The sequence below is a fragment of the Alexandromys fortis genome, unplaced genomic scaffold (assembly GCF_014885135.2).
Source record: "Alexandromys fortis isolate MF-2015 unplaced genomic scaffold, M_Fortis_MF-2015_v1.1 scaffold_125, whole genome shotgun sequence".
In the NCBI taxonomy this organism is placed as follows: domain Eukaryota; kingdom Metazoa; phylum Chordata; class Mammalia; order Rodentia; family Cricetidae; genus Alexandromys; species Alexandromys fortis.
The window spans coordinates 1-24,976 of NW_026068026.1; the positions used below are offsets into that span (position 1 = coordinate 1).

General features: G+C 42.8%; 1 protein-coding gene and 1 pseudogene across 2 annotated transcripts; one reads left to right on the plus strand and one right to left on the minus strand.

The window, feature by feature from the left end:
• Positions 1-6,606: 6,606 nt before the first annotated feature.
• LOC126514781 (retinol dehydrogenase 16-like) lies at positions 6,607-13,310 on the minus strand. Of its 2 annotated transcripts, none has more exons than XM_050163908.1 (4): positions 12,998-13,310; positions 9,024-9,282; positions 7,330-7,493; positions 6,607-6,842 (listed from the first exon to the last, which is right to left on the minus strand). In XM_050163908.1, exons 1-4 carry the CDS (start codon positions 13,308-13,310, stop codon positions 6,622-6,624), a joined length of 957 nt encoding a protein of 318 aa, XP_050019865.1. In that variant the 3' UTR covers positions 6,607-6,621. The 2 variants fall into 2 exon arrangements, with proteins under 2 accessions (XP_050019865.1, XP_050019866.1); XM_050163909.1 differs by having other exon boundaries at positions 6,607-6,798; positions 7,322-7,493.
• Positions 13,311-20,022: 6,712 nt separating this feature from the next.
• On the plus strand, positions 20,023-23,248 carry LOC126514737 (retinol dehydrogenase 16-like; annotated as a pseudogene).
• The last annotated feature ends 1,728 nt before the right edge of the window (positions 23,249-24,976 follow it).

Sequence of the window (24,976 nt, forward strand, 5' to 3'; positions counted from 1 at the left end):
GAACTAAAGGAAAAATGAGGTTTGGTGAGGCATATCTTTCAGCCCAGTACTGGGAAAACAGAGGCTGACGGATCTCTGAGTTGGAGAACAGCCTGGTCTACATAGCAAGTTCAAAGACAGCCAGGCTAAGGCAGCAAAAGAAATCTGGTAAAGAAGTAATTAAACAAGGGGCCTTGAAGACCCCAAGATGTTGAAGATGCCAGAGCTGAGGTATACCTGCCAAGGAAAGCTGCTAACAGGAAGTAGAACCAGTCCAAGGGAAGAAGTGTGTTGCAATCACCAAAGCTGAACGGTGTTGGTCTGAGACAGGTCCAGCCCTCCTGATCAGCTTCCTCACAACCTATAGTTTGTAAAATCAAAAATGCTATTGTTTTTTTTCTAAAATTGGATTTGTGTGTGAAGGTGTTTGCGAGTGTGTATACATATATATGTTAACATGTATGTAAAGAAAGTTGTATATCAAGTAGACTTCATAGTCACACTTGCCTTCCACTGTGGAGGCCCAAAAATGTGAGCCTATTTCTACCTTGTCTTCAGAGTTTGAGATTGCTCAAAATTGTTGACAACAACCAGGGATACACATCCTGATTCAGGATATGGTTACTTCGTTCTTCTGACATTAAGATGGCCCATACAGGTAGATCCACTCCACCCTCACCAATGGTTGGGATATGCAAGCACGCTTCTGCTCCTTCTTTTGAAATAGGAGGTTTGATACTTCCGAAGGAGTAGTTGCCTTTAAGATACTTGGTCTAGGGTAGATTCATTGTCTAAACGACAGTACACTAACGACTTGATGGCTCAATATATTGAAGTAAGTACTGTTTTAGTTGTCCTTTGTATCATGTTAAAACATTCTTTTGTCTTCTTCTGCCTATTTAATTAGGGTATAAATGTGTATGGAAAATTGAATGCTGTGGATTTCAGTATTCACTGAACTTCCTCCCAATGCTATCCTATTTTTTATTATTATTTTCACTCGTGTCTTTATCCTCCTTACTATTTTTCTGATCCCCATTTCCTTGCCCTGATAAGTGGTACGTTTGTTGAAGCTGGTCTCTGACAAACGGCGCCCAATGTGGGGTGATGGGTGAATCCTAGAATGCACAGAAGTGTGGCCAGGCATACAATGAAGTACACGAGGGACCCCTCATGAAGAAAATTACACTGCTATAAGCAAAGGACACAGTCATTAAGAAAAAAAGGCAACATACTGAATGGGAGAAGATCTTCACCAACCCCACATCAGACAAAGGTCTGATCTCCAAAATATTTAAAGAATTTAAGACCTAGACATTAAAATTCTAAATAACCCGTTTAAAAAATATGGTACTGAACTAAACAGAGAATTCTCAACAGAAGAATTGCAAATGACAAAAAGATACCTAAGGACATGTTCAAATTCCTTAGCTATCAGGGAAATTCAAATCAAAACAAATTTGAGATACCATCTTACAAATGTCAGAATGGCTAAAATCAAAAACACCAATTATAACCTATGCTGGAGAGAATGTGGAGTAAGGGGAACACTCATCCATTGCTGGTGGAAATACAAAGTTGTGCAACCACTTTGGAAATCAGGTTAGAAGGGAACCATAACCCTCTGCAGCATCGAAGGATCTGCCAGATGCATTTACAAGACTGGGGGATTATAATCAGTCAGAGCCTGATGACTCTGAGGACTCTGATGAGGAATTCACCTCCCTCAGTGCTTGGAGACAGGAGCATAATGGTAAAATTTAGCAGGAGATAAAAGGCTTAAAAGAGTTGGTAACATAACTTTCACAGAAACTAGACACTCTACAGATTCCCTCTTACCAGAAGAGTAGTTCTCTTACTACGGTAATAGCTGGTTTAGACTCACCTATGGTACAAAGAGCTCCAAGAGCAAGGAAGACACTTAATATTAATCATGAGTCTCCCTTGCAAGCTACCATTAGAGAGGTTGCTCACAGAGGGGAAATATGCAAGGATTTCAATTGATCCTGTAATGGAGCAAATATATGCTCAAGGAAATCAACTCAGGGTACATACATGCTTATCATTCAAGTTACTCAAAGAATTAAAAGCAGTCTGTGTTCAATATGTCCCCACAGCTCCATTTACACAGATGTTCCAAAAAAATATGGCTCTAGAAGCTCTGCCCCCAGGGTACTAGAAGCAGTTGGCCAAAGCTTGCCTGTCAGGAGGGGACTACCTATGTGGAAAACAGAGTTTGAATGCCACGTCCACAGCAGTGACTGCCGTGTAGTGACAAAATGCCTCTGCGCTGGCTTTTGCCTGCTGAAGGATTGGGGTTAGAGCTTCCTGGAGCGAAGCCCCAGGTGGTCCCCCTGGCAATCAGTGATCGAGATAGGACCTGATGCCATAGGCAAATCTCGTATCTGGAGATGGCCTTGAGAGTGAGCCCTCCTGACACCTTGCCTGATCTTTCTCTGTATTTCTTAATTTTCCTGTTTGCAGCTGACCGCTTACCAAGAGATCAAAGTACGTCCTTGGCTCTGCTCCACCGTTCATTAAAGCAGTCCTTGAGGAACTGAAGTATGCCCCACGCCACATGAGCCTGGGAAACTTTATTAATTATGAAACAGAAACGGCTAAAGTTGAAATGTTACGAGGGAATCGTCATAGTGAATCAGATTTAGAGAGAAAAGGAGAGTTAGAGAAAATTCCCCTTTATGGAAAGATTAGCTAGATCCCAGAAGCCCTGGTGTCTTTATTGTAAGAAGGAAAGAAAGGAAATTATTGAAAACATGAGACCAGCTTTAATATATTGGTATAGGAACTATCATGAGGAAACGAGAAAACTATTAGGGGATATGGAGCAAAGAATAAAAAATTATATAAATAAAAAGCTAGACCCAGGACCCTGAAAACTAGTCCCCCACGGTAGAATGTGGTTAATGGTGCGAGACAAAACAAAACTAAAAGTCCTTGCCAACATCTTGAGCACGTAGAGAGGAGCACGTAGAGAGGAGCAAGAGGGTGCTCTATTTTGATTATGCTTAGCCTTGATTTATGTCTGGAACCTTGAGTGGGGTGATGTAATGAGCCTGCCAAGTTCTTTGATCTGTTTTGTACAAAAACTAAAGCTTTGCAGAAGTAAAATTGCAGCAGATTTTCACTACACTGTGTGTCTGTCTGTCATTCCCTTGCGTCGTATCCTGGCTATCCTATCCTTCAACCCTGTCCTCCCGTGGATAGCAGTCTCACAGAGGGACAGTCCGTGGCATTTGAACAACCATGTCAGGCCACAGCTGAGAGAAACAGGGCCCAATGAGTTCCTAGGTCTTATGGAATGCTTGTTGCTGAGGGATCTTATATAGGGAAAAAACAGCAGCTAAACTTTAATATGGCCACACACGCCCAAATTAATGCAGCTACCAAAAGGCCTGGAATAGACTTCTGTCTCTAAAGAGCAGACTGTGGAATTGTCCAGTATAAGGCAGGGACCACATGAACTGTTTCAAAACTTTGTCTTCAGACTGATGCAGACATCAAACAGGTTGACTGGAGACATAGTGGCAGGACTTTAGATAGTTAAACAGCTAGCCTTTGAGAATGCTAATGCTATATATAAAGCTGCTTTAAGGCCTTTTAGAAAGAAAAGTAACATTACTGATTACATTCGTTTTTTTTTTTTTTTCAAATATTGACCACTTGTATACTCAGCGTCGGACCATAGCTGCTGCTTTACAGGGAAAGACTGTTAATGATGTTCCCTTCCAACAAAGACATCAAGGCCCAGGAACAGTGAGATCTACTGGGTCTCCTGGAACTGCTTTGGGTGTGGTCTTATGGGGCATCACATCAGGCAATGTCCTGATAGGAGAGTAAGCCTGAGGGCAGGGAAGGAACCAGGACTGTGCAAGAGATGCAGGAGAGAGAAACATTGGACTAGCAAGCACAGGCCAAAGAGAAATGACCAAGGGAACCCCCTTTTAGGAAGTGGACACAAGGGCAAGCCTCAGATCATAGACAATTTTCGGGGTAACCCAGCAACATGTTCTCCCACAAGAAAACCCATTCAGGTCCTTTGCAGGTTACCAATTGTCTGGAAAAGTAACAAGCCTGTATGTGTAAATCAGTGGCCTCTAATAGAAGAAAACTTACAAGCTTCCCAAAAGCTAGTGCAAGAATAGCTGGGAAAATATCACATTATACCATCCAATCCCCATCCCCATAATTCTCCTATTTTTGTAATTAAAAAGAAGTCAGAAAAGTAGAGATTAATTCAGGACTTAGGAAAGGCAAATGGAACCATGTAGTTGATGTGAGCATTATAACCTGGGTTGCCTTCTCCTATAACTATACCAAAAGACACCCATAAGATAATTTTAGAGTCAAAAGATTGTTTTTATGCCATCTTTTTCACACCACAAGATTGTCAAAGATTTGTATTTAGTATACCCTCAGTTAATTTCACAGAGCCAATGAAAAGATATCAACGGAGTGTCTTACCTCAGGGTATAGCAAACAGTGCTGCCTTGTGCCAGAAATTTGTAGCTCAGGCTATACAAATTTCCTATCTATTTCCACAGGTTTATATTATCCATTACATGGGTAATATCTTACTTGCCCATAAAGATGAAGGTGTTTTACTTGAGAAATATGGGCTACTACAACAGAGCATACAGGGTTAATCGTTGCTCCAGAGAAAATACAAGAGACCCAACTTTCCAGAATTTAGATTATATGTTAAATTCTAAAGAAGAAATTAGGCCTCAAAACTAAAAATTAAAAAGGATAGTTTAAGGACTCTAAATGATTTTTAAAAGTTTTTGGAAAACATCCAATAACTGAGACCTTATTTAAAATATCCTACGGGAGGCCTTGATCCACTAAGTAAAATTCTTAAAGGGAACAGTGATCCAAATTCCACTAGACATCTTACAGAAGAAGCCAAAGAGGCACTCACACAGTTAGAGAATGCCATAAAGAGACAGCAAGTCCATTATATTAACTGTGATCAGCCTTGGCAAGCATTATATTATCTACACAACTTACTCCCACAGCAGTATTATGGCAAAATGGTCCACTTTTATGGCTGATCCCCAACATATAGTGCCACAACAAGGAGATGACTGAGGAACCCCCCAAAAAACACAGAAGAGTACCAGGTGTACAGGGGGGGCCATGAAGAACCCCAGTGGAAAAAAATTGCCCCACAGGTGAAGAGGTGAGTAATGGGCACTCAGAAATAAGGAGCTATTAAAAAACGCAAGAAGTGAGGAAGAAAAAATTAAGAGTAATACTGTATATAGTTGAAGATATGAGACAAGTAAATAATATTCAGTTATCGGTACAGTTGCTTGGATGTATTTTGATAGCTATAAAAGTTAAAGTGGAGCAGAAACAAAGGCAGAGATATTTAGAGTTTGTAAATAGCACAGTCCCACCCCTACACTGGCAGCATCCACGCTGCTGCCTTGGGGCTACTCTGGGACTCGGGGAAGCCAAGGGGAGGCCCTACCTTCCCATACAAGTGCAGTGCTGTAGTCACAGAAATGCAGCTCCTATCACTGCTGACCAAGTAGAAAGAAGGAAGGAAATGCAGTGTTTGACCCAAATTTTGCCTAGGTTAACACTGAGATTGTCACAGTCCACACACATGCCCTGTAGCGTGCTGAATCTGACCCACGCTATAGCCAGCTGAGTCTGTGCTGCATGGTGGAGCCAGTAGAGCCAAGCAGGAAAAAAAGAAACTTAAAGGAATATTTTTACTCCCCACAGTCAGCACGCAGAATGCTGGGAGAAAGAAGGGTGGTGTCAGAGAGAAGCCATGTAGCAGCCATACAGGACCCAGATGGAACCTTAGCTGGTAAGCCACAGCCATGTGGCAATACACAGATCAACAGAAATACATACCTACAGAGGTGAATCCCACATCAGGTTCTCGCCTGAAACAGCTGTCTTCAGACTTCCTACAGAGACCACAAAGCCTTTTCCCTATGCTGTTTATAATACACACACTGAGGGTACAGGTTGCAAGCTACTGGATACCAGCTTTCTGTCCATGTGTCTGTATGTCTGTCCTTTCTTCCTTCCCTCACTGATCCTAGTCAGGGCTTCATAGCTAAGCCAGATTGCTGCAGCAAAGCAGAGTCAAATGTCATTATGTACCAGTGTGGCATAGGAAGAACCTCTCTCAAAATGGATAATTAAGTAAAAACTTAAATAAGGAGTTTAGACATAAGGACAGGTGTTAAAGAACCAAAACTGTGTTCCCAACTCCAAGTTAGGTAATTCACAACAGCTTGTAACTCCGGGTTCAGGAAAATCAATAATCTGGACTTTATAGGTATTTCTACACACATGCAATATAGACACACATGCAGACAGACAAATAAAAAATTAAATTAAAATAAGTAAAATGCATGACCCAAGTACATGGAAGATCATTTTTTTATTTTTATCAAGATTAAAGTCATTATTTAAACATAGAAGCTTTCCCTGTGGCTCTATGTTCTCCATGGTCATACGAAAGGAAGACAAGTCAGGCACCTGTGGGTCTCCCTCCCAGTGACAAGTTTGTCCGGAGCCCCGCATCTGCCTTCTCTTGAGGATTGTCTCCCTCACACTGCACTCTTATACCCCCAACTACGGAAACAGATGCAGGCTTCACAGAGCTTTGTCAGGCTTCAGGGAGGATCTGTAGAAGAGGGCATCCGAAAGACAGGTGGGCAGGTAGCTCAAAGGGATATAGAAGAGCTTGGCATCCCAACCAGCTGAGTACCGGGTCCGGGGATGACGGGAAGTCAGCGCATGCTCCATGCAGTCTGTCACCAAGGAAAGGTCCTCTGTGCTCATTTTTCCTAACAATATCTTTAGCTCTGACAGATCTATGCAAAAGGAGAAAGGATTCAGAGAGTGATTACCTCCGACACTCCTGCTCTAGACCAACATGGAGGAAAGCCTCACTAGAACCCAAACCTCCCATGTCAGAAGCCATGCCCAAGCCTAGCCTGTCCCAGGTCATCAGGAGGACACAGCCCAGCTTCAAGGAGGAACTGTACACATGCTCCACCTGGGTCTCTGTTCAGAGAACTCTCTTGTCTCTGCAAGAGTGGAAGCAAGTCCAAGCTCATGGAAAGTCACTGTTTTGTGACTCCAGCTTCACTTTCATGTCATAATAATAAGGGATTTAAATGAAACAACACCTTACGTTCTAGAAGCCAGGATCTCTTTATGTGGAAAAATACCCACCCTATACCAAGAAAACAGAGGCTAATCATGCTCATTAGAAACACCTAAGGGTGACTGCTGTCAACACCACCAGGAGACTCAGAATTCTAGACTTGTTTTCTTTGGTCCCCAAAACCCACTCACAGGATAATAAAAACTTCTTGTCATAGATCTCTTTGACTTCTGAGCTTGCCCGGTCCCACAGCATCTTGACATGTGAAAAATGCCTGTCACTATTGGAAATAGCAGTCTGGAAGAAACCAGGCTCTATAATGGCCACCTTCACTCCAAAATAGCAGAGCTCCCTCCTGCAAGATAGAGAGATGTCAAGAGTTCAGAGGACTTTCTGTTGTCACACAGAATCACAGTACAGTCACATGACAACGTGAGCCTGTATTGAGGAGAGGCCGCAAGCTTCAGACAGGTGTTGTGTAGCAGATGGGGATGAAACCCATGGTGAGGGCAATGCCTCTGTGCTTTAAATATCACCCTAAGTATTTGGTGCATGTAGCCCTCTGGACTAGAACTAGACTCCAGGTAAGACCAGGTGCAAAGGGTTACTCTTACCCAAGGCAGCCCCTCTTCATTCTTAGGTTTGAACCTTCCCTAAATTGTCTCAGTCCAGATGTCCCATGGCTCTTGCAGGCATCTTCCTGGAAACACTCTCTGGCTGCTTTCTTAGTTCCTCTCACATTTCCCATCCCCCCATTCTTACAATGAGAGGCTGCATGGCACACAGGGCTCCCCTGATTCACTCTCTTTCCATTTGCCTCGTGAACATTATGAAGTACATTCTTGTCTGTGGTTCTCATGTTCCCTACATGCCTGCATGCGCTCACCGACTTAGCCTCCAGCCTGTATCATATGACTTATCCTTTGGTCGAGTAGCAGCCAGCAACACCTTTTCCCCATTAGGCCTCCTCACCAGGCTGCTAGGTTCCCGCTTGTCTTCTTGCTCTAGGACCCTAAGTCTGATAACTGGTCTGCCCACTGCAAGGATGGCCACAGTCTCTCTCTCCTGTTTCAATTTCTCAGTTGTCAGAGTTTTTAAGGTCTGTAGGAAAGCCATCTTGTGATTCTATATTGGGTTGATCAGAGACTATAACAAGAGTGTAGAAACTACGATATGAGCTGAATGAGATGATCAGCCTACCTCAAGGACATCCTCAAGTTGAACATCACTAAAAGTCAAGAGTCGAAACTCTTCCCAAAATATCACATGTCTGACTATGCCTCAAAAAATATTCCCTTTGTTCGTGTTCTGCTACAGCAGGATATTACATTTGTATGTGCATTGATGTTTTTCCTGCATATGTGTCTGTGTGAGGGGGTCAGATCTTGGAGTCAGATCCTGGGAATTGAACCTGGATCCTCTAGAGCCAGTGCTCTTAGCCACTGAGTCATGTTTTCAGCTCCAAGCAGAATACAACTAACTGAACTTGGCAGAATGCTGGCACAGAACTTTCATCTTGACAGAATCCTTTAATTCCAATCCTCAGGAGATAGGTCTGTATGAGTTTGAGGCCAGCTAGGCCAGTCAAAGTTACATAGACCGAGAAAGAAAGAAAGAAAGAAAGAAAGAAAGAAAGAAAGAAAGAAAGAAAGAAAGAAAGAAAGAAAGAAAGGAAGGAAGGAAGGAAGGAAATACTGTCTCAGCCCTGCCTTTCTAGTAACACATAGCAATGTATTCCTGGAGAATGATCACCTTCCTCCACAAAGAGACAGTTATAGAACCTGATAACCCGAGCGTGTCCTCTTAATGATGACCTGCTAATGGTCTTGATTAAATAAAACCTTATTCCAATGATTCTTTCAGATACCCACATCCCTGTCATTACCTGAGGGAATCCGAAAAGGCTTCTACACCATACTTGGAGATGCAGTAACCACCACCAAATACAGATATTCGACCCAAGATGCTGGAAACGTTGACCACTCGGCCTTTTGCCTTCCTCACTAAGGGCAGCATGCTCAGAGTCACCTCGATCACGCCCAACAGATTCACCTCCAATATCTTTGCAAAATCCTCTTTGTTCATCCACTCATTAGGCCCCGAGGGGATGGAGATGCCAGCATTGTTGACCAGGCCCCAGAGTCCTGGGGACAGTGGGAAGAGAGAGAGTAACAAGCACAGGTATAGTTATGGATGAAATGCACACTCCACAAGATAAGACAGCTTAGACATGTGTTTACTGGAGACCAGGACACAGTGAAGATCAGCATGGTGTTGACAGAGTTTCTGTACCACCAGGTCCCACAGCCATTTAGTCCCCCAAAAAACACACAAAAGCCCAGATTAAATATAAAATGGTTAGCCTATAAGCTCAGGCTTTTATTAACTCTTGAACTTATATTAGCCGATAATTCTTGTCTGTGGTAGCCACACAGATTGAACCCTGCTATCAGTGAGGCACTATTATCTTGCTTCCTCTGCCTCTGGGTGATGGCTGCAGAGTGACCTTTCCTCTTCCCAGAATTCTCCTGTTCTCATTGCCCCGCCACCACTTCCTGCCTGGTTGCCCTACCTATACTTCCTGCCAGGCTAGTGGCCAATCAGCATTTTATTAAAAATAAGTCAAGTGACAGGATAAAAGACCATAGTCCCTCAGCAGCATGGTATCATCAGGGCTGGGCAGCCCATTCCCCAGGCTCCAGGCTCCTTTAACCCTTCATGGCCCTGTGTGCTGCATGGGAAGCAATAGCAGTCACTTCTCAGCTGATCTTCAGAACAGATGTTGAACACATGCTGTGCCTCTGCTAACCTGGAGAACAAGATGCTCTGCTTGTGTTTTACAGGTAGATGTCATGCTTGCACATACTTTACGCTCACAGCCGTGTTTTCAGATCTCTCTGAGCAGTTTACACACTGCGGCCTCTGTCTTTCAATGGCAAAGAAAAGTAGGAGAAAGGGTCGTGGGGAACAGGTCAGTGTGCATAGCACTTGCCTCCCATGCATGAAGACCTGAGTCTGAGTGCCACATCCCACATGAAAAGGCCAGAAAGGGGGCTTGTGTGTAATCCTGGAACTAGGAAGGCCTAGACAGAAGCCTACTAGCCCAATAGTCTAGACAAATCCGTGACACCCAGGCAGGAGTTCCTTTAAAAAAAAAAAAAAACAGCAACGAAACCCACAGGAATAAACAAACAAGGTAGGCAATGACCACTCCCAGGGTGTCATCTGACCAAATGCCTTGGCACATTAGCATCATCACTGAGCAACTTCCCTGAGGAACTTACAAAACACAAGGCCAACCTGAGGGAGCAGCAAGGCTACAGCACAGCTCCACACTCTGCCCCAGGAAACAGAACCCTCTCATCCGCTCATCCACAGGACGCTGTCGCTGTCTCTTTTAGTCACTGTTGCAGAATCCAGGCAGCCACCCTGTCAATGCTGCACACCTCACCAGCACGTTCACTGTCAGCCACCGTGCCTGTCACCTGCAGGCTACTTGGTTCAAGGCTATGAAGGCTATGTGATGCTTGTTGGTTTTGAAAAATTTTTCCCAAAAGGCACGTGCTACCTCACTTCAAACCCATACCGTATCCTGCTGGAAACACAAACTTTTTAACAGAGATATCTTATTGTTAGGATCCCACCACAAGCTCAGAAAACTGACTACCAGGACAGTGCTCATGATCATAACTGTAGGGAACAAGATGTGAGTGGTGGGACAGACCTGCAATCCTAGTACAGGATGGTCTGAGGCAGAAAGGTCATGAGTTCAAGGCCAGTCAGTATCCATTTCCTATCCTAAAAACAAAAGCTAAAACAAACACATTTGTACCAAACAATCTCAGCATCTGACCCAAGTTATGGTTACATTAGTTGGGATTTCTTGATGGTCAGATTTTTTAATTCATTAAATATTACCACGCAAGCCAGGCTGTGGTGGCACACACCTTTAATCCCAGCAGTTGGGAAGCACAAGAAGACTGATATCTGAGTTGGAGGCCAGCTTGTTCTACAGAGTTCCAGAACAATCAAGGAACAAAGAAATGATGTTTCAAAACTAAAATTATAAAAGAAATGTCTAGGTAAAAATTGCTCACCTTTCTTAAGTGAAAAGAAAGCTAATGAACACAGGTGAAAATGTTACCATTTTTTATGCACTGGGTGCTAAATTATAGGTTAAAATTTTGTTGTTTAACATGTTCTAGTGCCGGGCAGTGGTGGCACATGCCTTTAATCCCAGCACTCGGGAGGCAGAGGCAGGCGGATCTCTGGGAGTTCGAGGCCAGCCTGGTCTACAAGAGCNCACTGAGCAACTTCCCTGAGGAACTTACAAAACACAAGGCCAACCTGAGGGAGCAGCAAGGCTACAGCACAGCTCCACACTCTGCCCCAGGAAACAGAACCCTCTCATCCGCTCATCCACAGGACGCTGTCGCTGTCTCTTTTAGTCACTGTTGCAGAATCCAGGCAGCCACCCTGTCAGTGCTGCACACCTCACCAGCACGTTCACTGTCAGCCACCGTGCCTGTCACCTGCAGGCTACTTGGTTCAAGGCTAATGTGTTTATTGGTTTTGAGGAAATGGCACCAGAAGTCACGTGCCAACTCACTCCAAACTCATGCTGTATCCTCCTGGAAACGCAAACTGTTTAACTGAGATATTTTATTGCTAGGATCCCACAACAAGCTCAGAAAACTGACTACCAGGACAGTGCTCATGATCATAACTGTAGGGAACAAGATGTGGGTGGTGGGACAGACCTGCAATCCTGGTACAGGACAGTCTGAGGCAGAAAGGTCGTGAATTCAAGGCCAGTCAGTATCCATTTCCTATCCTAAAAGCAAAAGCTAAAACAAACACAAAAGTACCAAAAAATCCTAGGATCTGACCCCAATATATGGTTCATTTGTGTGGCATTCTTGATGGTTAGATTTTTTTAATTCATTAAGTATTACCATGCAAGCCAGGCTGTGGTGCTGCATGCCTTTAATCCCAGCAGTTGGGAGACACAAGAGGACTGATCTCTGATCTGGAGGCCAGCTTGGTCTACAGAGTCCCAGAAAAATCAAGAAACAAAGAAACGATGTTTCAAAAGTAAAATCATCAAAGAATTGTCAAGGTAAAAATTGCTCCCCTTTCTAAGGGAAAAGGATGTGTTTACTTTAATGCACACAGATGAAAACGTTACCAGTTTTTATGCACTGGCTGCTAAAATTATAGGATAAATTTTGTTGTTTAACATGTTCTAGTAATTTGAACAATCAACATATTGTCAACTTATTCTTAAACTTCTTTTAACCAAAAGTCTTCTTTGGGCCATCACAATTAACACTGTCACCTGGATGAAAGAAGAGTAACCTCTATCTTACTTATCCATGTCAGTCCTTTATCTTGTCATGGCCGCTCTACCCAGGAGCAGTCTTGTCTCCCTCCACAGAGGATGGCAGGTGACAAGTAAGAGCAAGGACGGTGCCAACCCAAGAGATCGACCCAGGTGTGACCCCAGATATCCTGCACACATAGCCCAGGACAAGTCCCATCCTCTGCTCCGCAAAGGGACCCTGCTCTAAGTCTCCAGCATTCTTGATTGTCTACATAGACAATGGGACAGAGCACGGACAGGAAGGTGTGAAGGCAAATCCTTCAAAGGGTACCTTCTTACCAAGACCAGAGAGACAGAAACAGCAGGTAGGGTCTGGAGAGAGAGAGAAAGTACTCAGGTGATGTTAAGGAGAGAGGAGGAGGCTCTGGTACTTCAAGTGCCCCAACCCACATAAGGCTTCTTCCAAGGAGAGAAACCGGCAGGCCCCTTCACACACAAGTCAAACCAGCAGACACAGCCAGGGATCTCAATGGTACCTCTGTTCCCAACACGCTCCTTCACCCACTGAGTGGCTGCCACAATACTCTCTGTGTTGGTGACATCAAGGATCACTGTCTCTAGCCTGTCTGATGTCTTGTTCCTCAGCTCCGCGGCTCCCTTCTCCGTCAGACATGCAGCCAGCACCTTCATGCCTCTTCTGTCCAGCTGTCTGGCCAGCAGGTTCCCAAAGCCCGAGTCACAGCCCGTGATGAAGACATGCTTCTCTTGGAGATTGCTCACCACCTGCTTCTCACGGTACCAACGCAGAAGGTAGTAAAGGCCCACAAGGGTCACCAGGTAAAACCACATGGCTTTCAAAGGACAGGCACAGACAGTCTGGGACAGAGTGAGCCTGGCCTCTATTCACAGAGGACAAAGTAGGCACACAGGACTCAGGAGACACAGAGGAATGCAGGCTTCTAGCAGGAAGTCCACACTTGGTTCTCTGTCCACTGCCTATCTTGGTATTTATTCATGCCCAACTTCTCTGCTCTTTCACCTGTTTGGTCTTATGATATATAATGGCCTTTGGCATTCCTTTACTTGCTGCCAATGGAAAGAAACAACACTGTCTATTTAGTAACACAGCTCTGTTCTCTTATGATCTTTGCTCCTTTTTCTCATATGGGAATACATGCACGTTTCCTTACACACCCACTGCAGTCAATCCCTGTCTCACCTGTGTCTCACTCCACCTCCACAAATGCAGGATTTGTGAACACACTTAGGTGCTGGGACTCAGGACACATTTACAAGGAAATCCTGCTCTGAGTTTACGTCTCCTGCTCAGGATCCTCAACCAGAATCTCTTCAGAAAACAAAGCCGTTTTTCAGTTTCTAGAGATTTAGGAGAGGCTAAAGAGAGGCCTGGGTAAGCTGGTGACTTCCTGGTACAGCAGCTGCCTGGGAACAAGGAGGGATTAAACATAAATAGGAGAATGACCCACGGTGGTACAGGCCCCACCTGCACTGACAGGAAGGAAGACATGGACAGACAGCAGTGTAAGATCACAATCAACAACATACAGAGCAATATGGCAGCACCAGAAACTAGTGTTTCTATACCAGCAAGACCTGAACATCCCAACACAGATGAAGCAGGAGAAAATAACCTCAAAAATAATTCTATGAAGATGATAGAGGCCCTTGAAGAAGAAATGAAAAATTCCATTAAAGAAACGGGGGCAAAGACAAAATTGCCCACATTGTGTTGGAGGACTTGCAGATGGAATCGGCTCCTTGAGAACAAAAGGACCAGTTTGAGTCCCTACAGGTCAGGCCAGAGTGGTTGAAGACGCAGATACGGGAAACATGGCTTCATCTCTTGTGGAAGGTGCATGGTTTAGTTTGAGCTGGAATCACAGAGTTAGTTGGGCACATCTCTAGAGCCGGGAACCAGGTGTACAGCTTCCATCCATTTGTCTGCAAATTTCAAAATGTTATTATTTTTTAACACCGAGTAGTACCCTATTGTGCAAATGTACCACCCTTTATCCATTCTTTCTTTGAGGGGCATCTAGCTTGTTTCCAGATTCTGACTATTGCAAATAATGCTGCTATTAACTTAACTGAGCAAATGTCCTTGTGGTAGGACTCTACATCCTTTGGGGATGTGCCCAAGAATGATAATGCTGAGTCCTGAGGTAGACTGATTCCAAATTTTCTGAGAAATTGCCATACTGATTTCCAAAGTGGCTGTACGAGTTTTCACTCCCACCAGCAATGGAGGAGTGTTCTTCTTACTCCACGTCTTCTCTAGCATAAGCTGTCATCAGAGTTTTTGATCTTAGCCATTCTGATAGGTGTAAAGATATCTCAGAGTTATTTTATTTTATATTTCCCTGATACCTAAGGATATTGAACAATTCTTTAAATGTCTTTCAGACATTTGAGTTTCTTCTGTTTAGAACTCTACCCCACTTTTTAATTGGGTTATCCTATATTTAGGTGCTTAGTTTCCTGAGTTCTTTATATATTTTGGAGATCAGCCCTCTATCAGATGTGGGGTTGGTGAATTTCTTTTTTCATTCTGTAGGCTGTCCTTTGTCTTATATCCATATCATTGCCATAGGCCATACATCAGCTTCTTGGTTTCAGGAGGTACCATTTGCTCTCAGTGTCTGTGCTGCTGGGGTTATATTTAGGAAGTGGTCTCCTGTGCCCATGCATTCAAGGCTGCTTCCCACTTTCTCTTCTATCAGGTTCAATGTAACTGAATTTATGTTGAGATTGTTGACACTTTTGGACTTAAATTTTGTGCATGGGAGTAGATATGGATCTATTTTCATTATTCTAAATATCGACATCCAGTTATGCCAGCACCATTTGCTGAAGATGCTTTCTTTTTTCCATTGTACAATTCTGGCTTCTTTGTCAAAAACCAGATGTTCATAGGTGTGTGGATTAATATCAGGGGATTCCATTGATCCATTGTCTTTTTTATGCTACTATGAAGCTGTTTTATTACTGTAGCTCTATGGTAGAGCTTTAAGTCAAGGATGTTGATGCGTCTGGAAGCTCCTTTATTGTACAGGATAGTTTGGCTATCCTGGGATTTTTATTTTTCCATATGAAGCCGAGTATTTTTCTTTTGAGGTTTGTGGAGAATTGTGTTGGAATTTTGATGGGATTGCATTCAATATGTAGATTGCTTTTGTTAAGATGGTAATTAATTTTATGTTGGCTGTTGGCTTGCTTTATATAACCTTTATCATGTTTAGGTATCTGTGATCTCTCCAAGACCTTTAACATGAAGGGGTGCTGATTTTTGTCAAATGCCTTTTCAGCATCTGATGAGATGATAATGCATTTTTTCCTTCAGTTAATTATATGGTGGATTATATTGACAGATTTTTGTATTTTGAACATCCCTGCATCTCTGGGATGCAGCCTGGGATTTATTTTGTTGTTGTTGTTGTGTTCTTGGATTCTGCTTACCAGTTTTTATTGAATGTTTTGTTCAATAAAATACTCATGAGGAAACAGGGTCTGTAATTCTCTTTTTTAGATGTGTCTTTGTATGATTTGGTATCAGGTGACTGTCGCCTTGTAAAAAGAGTTTGGCAATATTCCTTCTGTTTCTAGTGAGTGGAACAGTTTGAGGAGTATTGATATTAACTCTTTGTTGAAATTCTAGTCAAATTCTGCACTGAAACCATCTGGCCTTGGGCTTTACTTTTTGGTTGGGAGACTTTTGATGACTGTTTCTATTTCCTAAAGGGTTATAGGTCTATTTAAATTGTCCACTGGATCTTAATTTAATTTTGTTATGTGGTACCTATGAAGAAAGTTGTCCTTTTCTTTTACATTTTCCAATTTTGTGGAGAACAAGTTTTCAAAGTATGAACTGGTGATTCTCTGGATTTCCTCCATCTCTGCTGTTAAATCCTCCTTTTCATTTCTGAATTTGTTAATTTGGATATTCTCTCTCTGCTTTTTGGATAGTTTGGATAAGTGTTTGCCTGTCTTGTTGATTTTTTTAAAGAACCAACTTTTTTGGTTCATTGATTCTTTGTATTGTTCTCTTTGTTTCTATTATGTTGATTTTAGCTTCAATTTGATTATTTCCTGTTGCCTACTCCTCTTGGTTGAGTCTGCTTCTTTTTGTTCTAGATCTTTCAAGGGTACTGTTAAGTCGCTAGTGTGAGATTTCTCCACGTTCTTTATGTAGGCACTTAGAGCTATGAACTTTCCTCTTAGCACTGCTTTCATAGTGTCCCATCGGTTTGGGTATGTTGTGCCTTCATTTTCTCTGAATTCTAGGAAGTCTTTAATTGTTTTCTTTCTTTCTTCCTTCCTTCCTTCCTTCTTTCCTTTCTTTCTTTCTTTCTTTCTTTCTTTCTTTCTCTTTCTTTCTTTCTTTCTTCCTTCCTTCCTTCCTTCCTTCCTTCCTTGACCCACTGATGATTCACTTGAGAACTTTTAAATTTCCATGAGTTTGTATGATTTCTGCAATTAGTTTTGTTTTTGAATTCTAACCTTAAGCCATGGTGATCTGATAAGATACAGGAGGTTATTTCATTTTTTAAAAATCTGTTGAGGTTTTCTTTGTTACTGGGTATGTGGTCAATTTTAGAGAAGGTTCCATGAAGTGCTGAGAAGAAGGTATATTATTTTGTGTTTGGATGGAATGTTCTGTAGATATCTGTTAAGTCAGTTTTAGTCATAACATCTGTTAAATCCCTTATTTCTATGTTAGGTTTCTGTCTGGCAGACCTGTTCCTTGGTGAGATTGGGGTGCTGAAGTCTTCTACTATTAGTGTGAGGGGTTTGATATGATTTAAGTTTTATGATGTTTTTTATTACAGATGTGTGTGCCCTTGTATTTGGGTCATAGATGGTTGGAATTGAGACTTCTTCGTGATGGACTTTCCCTGTGATAAATATGAAATGTCCTTCTCCATTTCTTCTGATTAATTTGAGTTTAAAGTCTATTTTGTCAGATATTAGGATTGCTACACCACTTAGGTCCATTTGATTAGAAAATCTTTTCCCAACCCTTTACTCTAAGGTAATGTCTGTCTTTGGGTTTGAGATGTGTTTCATGTATGTAGCAGGATGGTTTTATATCCATTCTGTTAGCCTGTGTCTTTGTGTTATTTTGTTTTTCAAGATAGGGTTTCTCTGTAGCTTTAGATCCTGTCTTACAACAGGCTCTCATAGACCACGCTGGCCTTGAACTCACAGAGTTCCACCTTCTATTGTCTCCTGAGTGCTTGGATTAAAGGCATGTGCCCCCAACACCAGGCTAACCTGTGTCTTTAAATAGGTGAATCGAAGCCATTGATATTAAGAGATATTAATGACCAATGATTGTTAATTCCTGTTACATTTGGTTTTGTTGATAGTGGTGGTAGTGCTTTGTGTTTCTCTTCTTTGGAAGTTGCTGGTGTGAGGTGTTAGGGTCCCTGTTGTCTGTGTGTTTGTGGCTGCACACAGACTTGTGCTTTGAGTTTCCCTTCTAGTACTTTCTGTAGGGCAGATTTTGTGGATATCATTTAAATCTGATTTTGTCATGGAATACCTTGTTTTCTCCATATGTGATTACTGAAATCATTGCTGGTTATAGTGGTCTCGGCTGGCACCTGTGGTCTCTTAGTGTCTGTAGCACATCTGCCCAGGATCTTCTGGCTTTCAGAGTTCCCATTGAGAAGTCAGGTGTAATTCTGATAGGTCTGCCTTTCTATATTACTTGGCTTTTTTCCTTTGCAACTATCAGTATTCTTTCTTAATTCTATATTTTTAGTGTTTTCTTTATTATATGGTGAGGGGACTTTCTTTTTTGATCCAGTGTGTTTGGTGTTCTATAAGCTTCTTGTAACTTCATAGTCATATCCTTCTTTAGGTTGGGAAAATTTTCTTCTATCACTTTGTTAAATATACTTTCTGTGCTTTTGGTCTGTACTTCTCTTTCTTCTTCCATTCCTATTCGTAGGTTTGAACTTTTCCCTGATTTTTGGATGTTTAGTCTAAGAATTATCTGGTGATAATTCTTTGACTGATGATTCTATTTCTTCTATTGTATCTTCAACACCTGAGAGTCTCTCTTCCATCTCTTGTGAACTGCTGGTTATGCTTGCATCAGTAGTTCCTATTTCTTTACCCAGTTTTTCCATTTCCAGAACTCCTTCAGTTTGTGTTTTCTAATTGCCTCTATTTCAATTTTTTTAAAGATTTATTTATTTATTTATTATGTATACAACATTCTGCCTCGATGTATGCCCGCAGGCCAGAGGAGGGTGCCAGATCTTAGTACAGATGGTTGTGAGTCCCCATGTGGTTGCTGGGAATTGAACTCAGGACCTCTGGAAGAGCAGCCAGTGCTCTTAACCTCTGAGCCATCTCTCCAGCCCAACCTCTATTTCAATTTTTAAGTCTTGGACTGTTTCCTTCACTTGTTTGATTGTTTTTTTTTCTTGGATTTCTTTATGAGATTTTAACCAGTTTTTTGTTTGTCTTTTCCTCCATTTTTTAAAAAATATTTATTTTATTTATTATCTATACAATATTCTCTCTGTGTGTATGCCTGCAGGCCAGAAGAGGGCACCAGATCTCATTACAGATGGTTGTGAGCCACCATGTGGTTGCTGGAAATTGAACTCAGGACCTTTGGAAGAGCAGGCAATGCTCTTAACCACTGAGCCATCTCTCCAGCCCCTCCTTTATTTTTCAATGGAATTTTTCTTTTCCTCTTTAAGGGCCTCCATCATATTCATAAAATTATTTTTGAGGTTGCTTACTCCTGCTTCATCTGTGTTGGGATGTTCAGGTTTGCTGGTGTAGAAACACTAGTTTCTGGTGCTGCCATATTGCTCTTTATGTTGTTGAATGTGATCTTACACTGCCGTCTGCCCATCTGTTCCTTCATGTCGGTGCAGGTGGGGCCTGTAACTCTGTGGGTCAACCTTCTTATTCATATTTGATCCCTCTTTGCTCCCAGGAAGCCGCTGTACCAAAAGATTACCAGCTTACCCCGGCCTCATTTTAGCCTCTGCTAAATCTCTAGAAACAAGAAGAGCAGGTGTATTTTTTAAGGAGAGATTCTGGCTGAGGAGCCTGAGGAGGAGCCCTGTACTTAAAGCAGGATTTCTTGTAAATTGTGTCTTATATCCCAGCACCAAAGTATGTTCACAAATCCTGCATTTGTGGAGGTGGAGTACAAGGTGCTGAGAAACAGGTGAGGCAGGGATTGACTGCAGTGGGCATGTGTAAAGAAACGTACATGAATTCCCATATGAAAAAAAAAGAGCAAAGATCATAAGATATCTTTTGTTGTCTTTGGCAGTAAGTAAAGAAATGCCAAAGGCCATTATATATCATAAGACCAAACAGGTGAAAGAGCAGAGAAGTGGGGCATGAATAAATACCAAGATAGGCAGTGGACAGAGAACCAAGTGTGGACTTCCTGCTAGAAGCCTGCATTCCTCTGTGTCTCCTGAGTCCTGTGTGCCTACTTTGTCCTCTGTGAATAGAGGCCAGGCTCACTCTGTCCCAGACTGTCTGTGCCTGTCCTTTGAAAGCCATGTGATTCTACCTGGTGGCTCTAGTGGGTGTGTGGACCCTCCTGCGCTTGATCAGGGAGAGGCAGGTAGTGAGCCATCTCCAAGACAAGCATGTCTTTATCACGGGCTGTGACTCGGGCTTTGGGAACCTGCTGGCCAGACAGCTGGACAGAAGAGGCATGAGGGTGCTGGCTGCATGTCTGACGGAGAAGGGAGCCATGGAGCTGAGAAACAAGACATCAGACAGGCTGGAGACAGTGATCCTTGACGTCACCAAGACAGAGAGTTTTGTGGCAGCTACTCAGTGGGTGAAGGAGCGTGTTGGGAACAGAGGTACCATTGAGATCCCTGGCTGTGTCTGCTGGTTTGACTCCGTGTTTGAATGCGTCTTTTGGTTACACTCTGTGGCAAGAAGCCTTATGTGGGTTGGGCACTTGAAGTACCAGCAGCCTCCTGACCTCCCTTGAACATCACCTGATCACTTTATCTCCAACCCCTACCTATTGTCTCTCAGTCTCTCTGGTGTTGGTAAGAAGGTGCCCTTTGGAAAATTAAACTTCTCACCTTCCTGTCTGTGCTCTGTCCCCTTCTCTTTGTAGATAATCAAGACTGCTGGATGCTTAGAGCAGGGTCCCTTAATGGAGCAGAGGATGGGACTTGTCCCTGGGCTATGTGTACAGGATGTCTGGGGCCACACCTGGGTAGATCTTGGGGGCCAGCACCGTCCTTGCTCTTGCTTGTCACCTGAATCCACAGTGGAGGGAGACAAGACTGCTCCTGTGTAGAGCAGGCACGACAAGATAAAGGACTGACTTGGGAAAATAAGATAGAGGTCCCTCCTCTTTCATCAGCTGACAGTGCTAATAGCGATGGCACAAAGAAGACCCTTGGTTAAAAGAAATCTAAGACGCCTTGAAAACATGGTGATTGTTCAAAATACTAAAACACGTTATACAACAAAATTTAACCTATAATTTAGCACCCAGTGCATAAATACAGGTAATGTTTTCACCTGTGTGCATTAAAGAAAAAGCACGTTTTCACTTAAGAAAGGTGAGCAATTTTTACCTCGACATTTCTGTGATGATTTTACTTTTGAAACATCGTTTCTCTGTTTCTTGAATGTTCTGGAACTCTGTAGACCAAGCTGGCCTCCAACTCAGAGATCAGTCTTCTTGTGTCTCCCAACTGCTGGGATTAAAGGCGTGCAGCACCACAGCCTGGCTTGCATGGTAATACTTAATGAATTAAAAAAAACCTGACCATCAAGAAAGCCCAACTAATGTAACCGTATCTTGGGGTCAGACACTGGGATTGTTTGGAACATTTGTGTTTGTTTTACCTTGAGATTTTAGGATAGGAAATGGATACTGACTGGCCTTGAACTCACAACCTTTCTGCCTCAGACTGTCCTGTACCAGGATTGCAGGTCTGTCCCACCACTCACATCTTGTTCCCTACAGTTATGATCATGAGCACTGTCCTGGTAGTCAGTTTTCTGATCTTGTAGTGGGATCCTAGCAATAAAATATCTCTGTTAAACAGTTTGCATTTCCAGGTGGATACGGTATAGGTTTGGAGTGAGGTGGCATATGAACTTTGGGGCCAATTACTCAAAACCAATAAACGCATTAGCCTTGAACCAAGTAGCCTGCAGGTGACAGGCACGGTGGCTGACAGTGAACGTGCTGGTGAGGTGTGCAGCATTGACAGGGTGGCTGCCTGGATTCTGCAACAGTGACTAAAAGAGACAGCGACAGCGTCCTGTGGATGAGCGGATGAGAGGGTTCTGTTTCCTGGGGCAGAGTGTGGAGCTGTGCTGTAGCCTTGCTGCTCCCTCAGGTTGGCCTTGTGTTTTGTAAGTTCCTCAGGGAAGTTGCTCGGTGTTGATGCTAATGTGCCAAGGCATTTGGTCAGATGACACCCTGGGAGTGGTCATTGCCTACCTTGTTTGTTTATTCCTGTGGGTTTTGTTTGCCTGGTTTTTATAAAAAAGGATCTCCCACCTTGGTTTCACAGATTTGTTTAGGTTATTGGGCTAGTAGGCTCCTGTCTAGGCCTCCCCAGTTCCAGGATTACACACAAGCCCCCTTTCTGGCCTTTTCATGTGGGTTGTGGCGCTCAGACTCAGGTCTTCATGCATGGGAGGCAAGTGCTATGCACACTGACCTGTTCCCCACGACCCTTTCTCCTACTTTTCTTTGCCATTGAAAGACAGAGGCCGCAGTGTGTAAACTGCTCAGAGAGATCTGAAAACACGGCTGTAAAGTATGTGCAAGCATGACATCTACCTGTAAAACACAAGCAGAGCATCTTGTTCTCCAGGTTAGCAGAGGCACAGCATGTGTTCAACATCTGTTCTGAAGATCAGCTGAGAAGTGACTGCTATTGCTTCCCATGCAGCACACAGGGCCATGAAGGGTTAAAGGAGCCTGGAGCCTGGAGCCTGGGGAATGGGCTGCCCAGCCCTGATGATACCATGCTGCTGAGGGACTATGGTCTTTTATCCTGTCACTTACCTTACTTTTAATAAAACGCGGATTGGACAGTAGCCAGGCAGGAAGTATAGGTAGGGCAACCAGGCAGGAAGTGGTGGCGGGGCAATGAGAACAGGAGAATTCTGGGAAGAGGAAAGCCATCACCCAAAGGCAAAGGAAACAAGATGAGAATGCCTCACTGATAGCTAGGACCAAGTTGTGTGGCTAACACAGACAAGAATTATGGGCTAATATAAATTATAAGAGTTAATAAGAAGCTGCATAATATGCTAACCAGTTTTAATTAATGTGGCCCTTGTGTGTTTTCTTTGGGCCTAAATGGCTGTGGGACCTGGTGGGACAGAAACCTCTGTCAACACCATGCTGATCTTCACTGTATCCTGGTCTCCAGTAAACACATGTCTAAGCTGTCTTATCTTGTGGAGTGTGCATTTCATCCATAACTATACCTGTGCTTGTTACTCTCTCTCTTCCCACTGTCCCCAGGACTCTTGTCCCAGGTCAACAATGCTGGCACCTCCATCTGCTCAGGTCTCAATGAATGGATGAACAACGAGGATTTTGCAAAGATACTGGATGTGAACCTGTTGGGCATTATCGAGGTGACTCTGAGCACGCTGCCCTTAGTGAGAAAGGCAAAATCCTAGTGGTCAACATTTCCAGCATCTTGGGTCGAATATCTGTATTTGGTGGTGGTTACTGCATCTCCAAGTATGGTGTAGAAGCCTTTTCGGATTCCCTCAGGTAATGACAGGGATGTGGGTATCTGAGAGAATCATTGGAATAAGGTTTTATTTAATCAAGACCATTAGAAGGTCATCATGAAGAGGACACACTCGGGTTTTCAGGTTCTATAACTGTCTCCTTTTAGGAGGTAGGTGATCATTCTCCAGGAATACATTTCCATGTGTTGCTGGAAAGGCAGAGATGAGACAGGACTTTCTTTCTTTCTTTCTTTCTTTCTTTCTTTCTTTCTTTCTTTCTTTCTTTCTTTCTTTCCTTTTAAACATGGTCTGTGTATCTGTGACTGGCCTGGCTGGCCTCAAACTCATACAGACCTATCTCCTGAGGACTGGAATTAAAAGAACCTGTCAAGATGAAAGTTGTGTGCCAGCATCCTGCCAAGTTCAGTTAAGTGTATCCTGCTTGAGACATGGCTCAGCAGCTATGAGCACTGGCTGCTCTTCTAGAGGATCCAGGTTCAATTCTAGGACCCACAAGGCAGTTCACATGATATTTGGGGAAGAGTCCAGACTCTTGACCTTTAGTGATGTTCAACTTGAGGATGTCAGTGAAGTAGGCTGAGCATCTCATTCAGCTCATATCGTAGTTTCTAGGCTCTTGTTATAGTCTGTTATCGACTCATTGTAGAATCACAAGGAGGCTTTCCCTTAAAAACTCTGACACTGAGCCAGGTGGTGGTGGCGCATGCCTTTAATCCCAGCACTCGGGAGGCAGAGGCAGGCGAATCTCTGTGAGTTCAAGGCCAGCCTGGTCTACAAGAGCTAGTTCCAGGACAGGAAACAAAAAGCTATGGAGAAACCCTGTCTNTTACCTCAGAGTAAAGGGTTGGGAAAAGATTGTCCAACTAAATGGACCTAAGAAACAAGCAGTGTAGCTATCCTAATATATGACAAAATACACTGCAAACTAAAATTAAGCAATGAAGATGAGAGGACATTTCATATACATCACAGGGAAAGTCCATAATAATGAAGTCTCAGTTCTAACTATGCCCCAAAAACAAGGGCACTCACGTTTGTAATAAAAACATTACTAAAACTTAAATCATACATCAAACCCCACACAGTAATAGTAGAAGACTTCAATACCCCAATCTCACCAAGGAACAGGTCTGCCAGTCAAAAACCAAACATAGAAATAAGGGATTTAACAGATGTTATGACTAAAACGGACTTAACATATCTACAGAACATTCCATCCGAACACAAAATAATATACTCAGCACTGCATAGAACCTTCTCTAAAACTGACCACATACTCAGTAACAAAGAAAACCTCAACAGATAAAAAAAAATTTTTTTAAATAACCCCCTGTAGCTTATCAGATCACCATGACTTAAAGTTAGAATTCAACAGCAAAACTAACTGCAGAAAGCCTACAAACTCATGGAAATTTAACAGTTCTCAATTGAATCATCACTGGGTCAAGAAAAAAAGAAAGAAAGAAATTAAAAACATCTTAGAATTCAGTGAAAATGAAGGCACAACATACCCAAACCTTTGGGACACTATGAAAGCAATGCTAAGAGGAAAGTTCATAGCACTAAGGGCCTACATAAAAAATGTAGAGAAATCTCACACTAGTGACTTAACAGTACACTAGAAAGCCCTAGAACAAAAAGAAGCAGACTCACCCAAGAGGAGTAGTCAACAGGAAATAATCAAATCAAAGCTAAAATCAATAAAATAGAAACAAAGAGAACAAAGACTCAATGAAACAAAAAGTTGGTTC

Coding starts and splice junctions, on each gene's coding strand:
- LOC126514781 (XM_050163908.1), bottom strand. CDS start 13,310: ATGTGGTTTTACCTGGTGACCCTTGTGGGCCTTTACTACCTTCTGCGT. Junction 7,494..9,023: donor GCCTTTTCGGATTCCCTCAG/GTAATGACAGGG, acceptor TCTATCTTGCAG/GAGGGAGCTCTGCTATTTTG. Junction 6,843..7,329: donor CAAGAAGTTTTTATTATCCT/GTGAGTGGGTTT, acceptor CCTTTTGCATAG/ATCTGTCAGAGCTAAAGATA.